The sequence below is a fragment of the Diceros bicornis genome, chromosome 11 (assembly GCF_020826845.1).
Source record: "Diceros bicornis minor isolate mBicDic1 chromosome 11, mDicBic1.mat.cur, whole genome shotgun sequence".
Classification (NCBI taxonomy): Eukaryota; Metazoa; Chordata; class Mammalia; order Perissodactyla; family Rhinocerotidae; genus Diceros; species Diceros bicornis.
The window spans coordinates 4,831,303-4,838,641 of NC_080750.1; the positions used below are offsets into that span (position 1 = coordinate 4,831,303).

Consider the following 7,339-nt stretch of genomic DNA (forward strand, 5'->3'; position numbering starts at 1 on the left):
TCAAGAGAGTTCTACATCTCCAGCTCTCAGTTCTCCCACTTACATCACGTGTCCCCATGGACCAGATGAGAGTTAAGCAGCACATAATATATTTAGAAGAACAGTAACTGCTATCATCTAATATGCCAGACTTTAGGTCAATTATCAACCTATGAGGAAGTCAGGATTAGCCATTTTTTTGCAGATGAGGAAACTGGAACATAAAGAAGTTGATTAGGTTGACCAAGGTCACATAGTTATTTAGTAGCAGACCCAGGATTCCAACCCAGAACCGTCCAGCTCCAAAAGCTATACTCACTCGCTATTCCTCATGAGACTTGGGGCTTTGGATTCTGTGAGATGAGGGCATGAATCCCGACCTTGCCTTTACTATGTTAAGTTAGTCACCTTCTCTGAGCCCAATTTCTTCATCTGTACAATGATATTACCAATACTTAACTCTCAGGGTTGTTGTGAAGATTAAATGAGAGTGCTTCCCCTACAATCAGAAACCATTCAAGAACAGTCTTTCTCATCCCTCTCCCACAAAACTTCCCTCCTACGTTTAAAAAGAAAAAAAAATCTATAAATTCTATGATTTCCTAGTGGCCTATCTGGATAAACCTCACTGGGACTGAGTTCCATCCAAAGCAATTAGAGTGAGCACAAACAACAGAGCATTAATCCTTTGCTATCAGTCCTTGGCTCTGTGACGGAGACTGTCAACAAGAGTGTCAGCTTCAAGGGTGGGCATCTGTCCACAGGAACTGAGCTGAGGTCACAGACTTGTCTCATTCTGCCCTACACCAGATGTCTGGGTGACAACTCTTCATCACTGCAAACCAAGGTGAGAGCCAAACCAGGTGGGACCAGCTGTATCTCCTGGCTAATCCTCTTGGCCTTAGGCATTCCCTAAGACAATACCTCGCTGACCGTAATTCAAAATAACTCGTTTTCCCCTGGGATACTATTTTCAACATAATGCTTTTATTTTGATGATGTCTAATTATTCCACAAGCAGAAGAGAGTGTTTCCATAACAGTGATTTGTCAGCAAGAAACCTGTTTGATTCTGTGTATTGGAATGTACACCTTCAAATGTTTGCCTCTCAAGGAACCTGTGGAAACTGATGTAATGTGGAGCTCTAGTGGTGGCAAGAAAGTAAAGCAGCAATTTCTTTGGTGAGAGCCAAAGAAAAAGCCGAGGGAACCACCATTTATTATTTATGTAGTTATTATAGTGAAATCACCCTTTATTATAAAATTAGTATGTTAAGAAGAAAAATGGTTCAAAATGATCTTCCAAGATAATATATGGTAAATACAAATTTAATGGCTTTCTTCCAGATGACAAGTTAGACCTCAACAACTAGCTTACATCAAAGATGACGAAGCAGTTATAGCCACAAAAAACAGAACTCAGTGCTGTGGTTGTCACTTTCCTACTTTTTACCAAGTTCACTGAGAATCCTATGAAACACTAGTTATTTTTCACACAGCTAGCAAGAGTACTGTAGACAGAAAACACTAGACTCTAAGTGGTATGATCAGTCCTGTACCAACTGTCTCGGGAATTTAAATAATCCTCACAGGCTGATGAGGCTGTTTCCAGCTAATTCCTGCACTAGAAAAGTGCCTTCCTTGAATTTCTGGCTTCTGAGGTCTTTCCCAACTTAAAACAACTAAGAATGAAATCTACAATGTCAAACATTAACTCTTTGTTGTCCTGTTACCTAATGTATACATCTTCTCAATTGAAAGGGCTTTGTTTAAAAAATATATAGCTCCATTATGGTCAAACATGTAGCAGATCATAAATAATAAAATTTTTATGGAGCCAGGAGTTGACATTTGAAATTTCTAAACATGGTGCCCAGTTTAGCTGTGTCAAAACAAGTTACCATGAGGAAAAAAAACCTCAGAATATGAAAAAATACAGAAACTAGCCTTTCCTTATATAAGTATTTAAGTATCACATTCCTGAACATTAAAGCAAATGTAAAAGACTCACTTTTCCATAAGATAAAAGAAACTAAAATGTTCATAAATGCATTAACAACATTTATCTGAAATAAAAATCTCAAGACTCATGGGAGTTTTTCATGGCTAATACCAGTTGAATCCACTAGATATTTTCCAATGGACATATTCCAAGGGCCTCTAAATCGTTAGGTCTATATAGATGACTGACTACCAAGCATCAGAGGTCTGTGGATGAAGATTTAATGATTACCCAGGGGTTTTATTCATTGATGTCTCTCTTCTCCATCTTTCTACTAATATGCTGTCATAATACAGTTCCCTTAAGCTACACAGAAAAATGCTAAACATATAAGAACCATTCCTAAGGAGTCACTGAGAATGCAACAGTTTGTAATGAGAAGCCCAAGATAAAGAATTTCCTCTCAGTCCTCATCTTCAGTTACAGGAGAGGAGAGAGAAGCTTTTTGATAGACAAGAATAAAAGCAGGTGAGGAAGTTAAGGTGGTTTACTCACATGATTGCATGTCAAAGGGAACAAATGGAAACCTGAACTGATGCAATTTAGCCACCAGGGAAGCCAGAATTTAACGTGTTCTGCAGTCCTTTTCACCATAGACATTGAACAAAATTGAAGAATATTTTTCAATCTAAGAACTTTGTCTTTCTGCAGCATCTTGCCTGTATTTGTCTTGGTGATTATCTCTACCTCCTTTGCTTTCCCATAACAGACCTTGGTATGCTGCTTAAAATAATATTGGGGTTTATTTGCCATTCTTTTGACTGAGACATGTTGATTTTATTAAAGTAAGTTGGGTCTGCGTTCTTTCTTTACTGTTACTACAGGTAGACTTGACAGACACAGGACTTTTGTTTTACAATGCTCTGTTTCGGAGGAAACCTTGTTAAATAAGTTCCATTTTACCTGCTGGGCAGTTGCACTCGGAAGGTGCTTCTCTTGCGATTCTTATTTTAGCCATATGTTCATAGGATTTCTGTAGAAAAAGAAGTTATTAACAACCATCAGTAGCCTTGTAGAGAAATGGATTCTTTAGGGACTCTCTGGCCATATGCTTGATTTTCCAGCATTTCATAGCCTGCATAACTAACGTCTACACGTGTACTTGGACTTCAGTCAAAAGGTAACAGTACCCAAGCCCTAAAGAAAGAAAATGACCATCGACATGGTTTCAGGACTGCTGGACTTGCATAATACCTTTCTCCATTCTTCAACCACCACCACCCTCTCCCTCAGCTCAGCATATGTAGTCAATGCAAAAGCCTGGCATTAACAGGCTGCAGTTCTAGGTAAGCTCTGGGTTTAAAACAGCCGGTATTTCATACACGAAGGTCCACTGCTTATCATGTTGTGCAGCAACTACTGCCAAATAGCCTCTCTGTTGGAAAAGCAAGTTCCAGAACACCCCCTAACTCTGATCTAAAGCCACCCCTGGTTTTGATAAACATAACGTAGATTCCTTTCAACTCTCAACTCCGATGGCTCTGCATTCATAAACACCCCTAGCACTGCATCCTTTACAAAAAATAAAGCTACTATTTTTTTCTTTTTAAACATTTAATATGAAAACATTCAATGTATGAAGTGATTCATTTAAAATCATATACAGGGTTATTTCACTTTTAAGAGTGATTGCCATTTGTATATTAATGACACCTACAACCCTAACCTTCTCATAACATAAGAAGGATATAACAGATGCTGTCTTTACAAGGAATATTCTCCACAAAATTGGAAAAGAGTCACATGCACTCCAGAAAACTGAAAAGAGATGAAATGCCACCCTGCCTTCTGGCCACCCTTCCCCCTTTTAGACCTCCATATATGTTTAGCATACAAACATTAAGAAGAGTGAGGGAGATGATAGAGACCGAGAGGGTGACATCAAAGGATGTGCATATACAATATACGGTGCAGCCAGCATAGATGGTCGCCTAGCGTATGCACACACAGCCACACCAAGGATGCACACAGTAAGGGTAGAGGCTGCTCGTGTACACAGAATCACGTCTGTGCAAGATGTTAGCCACGTGCAAAACACCCCAGCCTTTCACACCTGGGCCAGAAGTCGCTCCACTTTCTCTTGCACCACTGCTTTGAGCTGATCCAGGCAATCAGGCAGCAGACGGATGGAAGGGTCCCCTTTGGCTGATTCCAGAGCGGCGATCCTCGCCTGGAGGTCGTTGGTTTTCACCCCCAGGTACAGACAAGACATCACGGCCACCACTGACAGGAGGGCCGCCAGGGCCGTGCACACGGGCACGGTCCGGGCACAGCGCTGCCCGGCGGGGCTCGGGTCCTCGGTGCCCAGCTCCCGGCCCCCTCCTTTCCCTGCATGCTTCTTCACCAGCATCGTGGCGGTCGGCTCCTCGGCTTCGCCGCCCACCCTCTACCACTTCCAATAATCTTAAAAGGAGAGAAAAGAGCCGGTTCCTCCAAAGTTCAGTGCCAGTGGCTGCACAACTAGTTGGCGGAGTGGGAGCCGGGGCGCGGAGCCGGACCCCGCTCTCCTCAGCGCGGAGACCCGCAGCCGTGGACCATCCTCCTTTCTTTTCCCTCCCAGCTGGGAGTGACAAGCACCCTCCGTCCAGGGACTGGTGACAGTACGGTAAAAAAACCCCAAAGAACCCCCCCCCGGATGCCCTCCTGGCCCCTCTGAGGACGGACACTCCTTCCGAGGTCCCCGAGAGCGGCCGCGCAGGGTCCAGGGGACAGCGGGCGAGGCGCTGGAGGGGCGGCCGCTCGCTCGCCACCGAGCCCCGGACCTGTTGCGTCTCGGTGAGTTTGCCTATTTCTACCTATTCAGGGCTTTTCCGCACGCCGACCTGTTCCCCACCTGGAGTCAGTTCCAGGCAAAAAGGTGGAGAGACCGCGAGGGCGCAGCGCCAACGCGGTGGCCACGGGGACAGGAGGCAGGACGAGAAAGAACCCAAGGAGCAAACGCGATCCGCGGCTGCCCGGAGTCTCTCCGCAGCCCCGCGCGTGCGAGCCTTAAATACCCTCGGGATGCTCGTGTGTGAGTGTGCGAGTGCGAGTGTGTGAGCGCGCGCGCTCCGGGCGCCACGGCCCTCCCCGCGCTCCCCTCCCGGCGCCGCTCCGCCGCGGCTCGCGCGGCAGCGCGCCCCCTGCCAGCGCCCGCCCGCCCGGCACAAGCCGCCCCCGATCCTCGGGATCCACCTTCGCGGGGCCCGCGGGCCGGCCGGGAGACCCCCGCGGCGGGAGGTCTCGTTAGCATAATATATGCAAATACCGGGGCGGCCGCGGCGATTGGAGAGGAGCTGGGCGGCCCCGCCCCTCCGCAGAGTAACTTCAGCGTCCCCGAGGGCCACTTGGCCCGCCCGGCGGGGCCGCAGCGGGGTCAGCGGTGGGGAAGCGGCGGCTCGGCCCAGCGCCCCGTCTTCATCCCGGCTAAACGTGGACAACGGCCTCCAGGAGCGAGAAGGGAGCAGAAGGCTCAGCTCTCCAGATCTGCGCTCCAAACAGCGGCGGGAGCTCCTGGAACAGCCTTTCCCCCTCCCTCGCTTCCCCACGCGCCCGGAGGCGAGGGGTCTGGCTGACGCCTGACGTCCGTTCCCCCTCTTCCCTCCTCTTCCCACGGCCCTGCAGATTCTCCGACCGGGGGAAGTTTTCTCTCCCCTCCCCCAGTTTCCTTCTGTCTTGGCGGGACTGAGCCTCCTCCCGCTCTGGTTCCTAGTCTGTACTAGGGTGCTAATGCGTTTTCCTGATTCCCTGTTTTGTGGGATTGAAAAAGGGAGCGTTGAGGTACACACATTTCTCAGGATTTAGGAAAGGACTGAGGAATGAGGTCAATTTTTCCTCTTACCTGACTCTCATGCTGCTCCCTCTGGATCGAATTACAAGTTCTCTAATGGGATTTTTGAAAGTAGGTAGTAAGTAGCATTCTACATCTGACTTCGGAAAAAAAAAAAAAAATCCTACCTTTTACTCCAAAGAGTGCCTTCTTATCTCCTCCTACCCACGAGAAATACCATGTATTTTTCCCATCCTTCTTAATCGAGCTAACCTCAAACTGTTGCTCATTAATGTAAACAATCAAGAAAATACTGCACTAAGCTGATCTCTCACGTACGTAAACGGATATTGCTAGGTAAGAAGCAGGGTAAAGATGTTTCAACAACATCTGTCGATGGAAGATACAGGAATGAAAAAAGATTAGGGGATGAAACAGACACAACATCAGAGGAAAACTCAGTGAATTTTGCTGTAAAATCAAAAGCATAATTCTTTACATTTGTATTACACAGTAGTTCTCAAAGGGTGGTCTCAAATGGCAACATCAGCATCAACTGAGAATTTATGCAAAATTCAAATTCTGGGGACCCAGGCCCCTCTACTGAATCAGAAGCACAGCAATCTGTGTTTGAACAAGTCCTCTTAATGATTTTATGCACACTAGAGTTTGAGAACCACTGGTGTAACACTTGACAAAATGTTTGCAAATACTTTTTTTCATCCTAAACTTCTAACCCTGTGATGCAAGTAAAGAATTATTGGCCCTGTTTATATATAAGGAAACAATTTTCAAGTCACATTTAATTCTGATTAAATTGGTTTCCAGGGGCCCGCCACCGGGCATAGTGGTTAAGTTTGCCAGCTGCCTTCAGCTGACTGGGTTTGGGGGTTGGGATCCTGGATGTGGACCTATGCACGATCATTAAGCCGTGCTGTGGTGGCGTCCCACATACAAAAAATAGAGGAAGAGTGGCACAGATGTTTGCTAAGGGATAATCTTCCTCATCAAAAAAAATAAATAAAATTTAAAAAATAAAAAAATAAATGTGTTTCCAATAACAGCACCCAAGGAATGGGTACAAATTTTTTAATATGTAAACTTGCTGATTTTCTGATTACCTCTCAGACCATTTCTTAGTCTCCTTTGCAGGCTTTTCCTCTGCCTGTCCTCTGAATGTTGGTGCTCCTCACGTCTCTATCTTATACCATCTTCTCTTCTAACTCTGTACATATATCTATTAGTGCTCTCAATTACCCGCCTTACACTGAGGCGTCATACACCCATATTGCAAACCCAAACCTCTCTCCTGAGCCTCAGACCCATGTAGCCAAATGCCTGTTTGCCATCTCCACTTGGATGTCCCATAAGCAATTCCAACTTGACCTGCAACTTACCCTCAAACCCTGCTCTTCTTCCTTGGTTTCCCACCTCTGTAAATGGAGCTGCCATCCATCCAGTGTCCCCAAGCCAAAATACCCAATAATAACCCTTGACTTCTCCCTTGCCCTCCCCTCCTCACCTACCTAAATTCCTTCAGTTCTTCCTAGCGTCCTTAGGGTGGAAATCACGTGCCTTACAAGTCACCACCTAGTGTCTGTCATTTCACCT

The 7,339-nt window shown here is 46.0% G+C and overlaps 1 protein-coding gene across 1 annotated transcript in view; it reads right to left on the reverse strand.

Annotated features, from left to right (window-relative positions):
- The window catches only part of COL25A1 (collagen type XXV alpha 1 chain), a 440,619-nt gene extending 436,289 nt beyond the window's left edge, over positions 1–4,330 (reverse strand). Inside the window, exons 1-2 of the mRNA XM_058549892.1 lie at positions 4,034–4,330; positions 2,884–2,953 (exon numbers count right to left, since the gene is read on the reverse strand). Coding sequence (XP_058405875.1) covers positions 2,884–2,953; positions 4,034–4,330 — 367 coding nt within the window. The remainder of the gene's footprint in view (positions 1–2,883; positions 2,954–4,033) is intronic.
- Between the last annotated feature and the right edge of the window lie 3,009 nt (positions 4,331–7,339).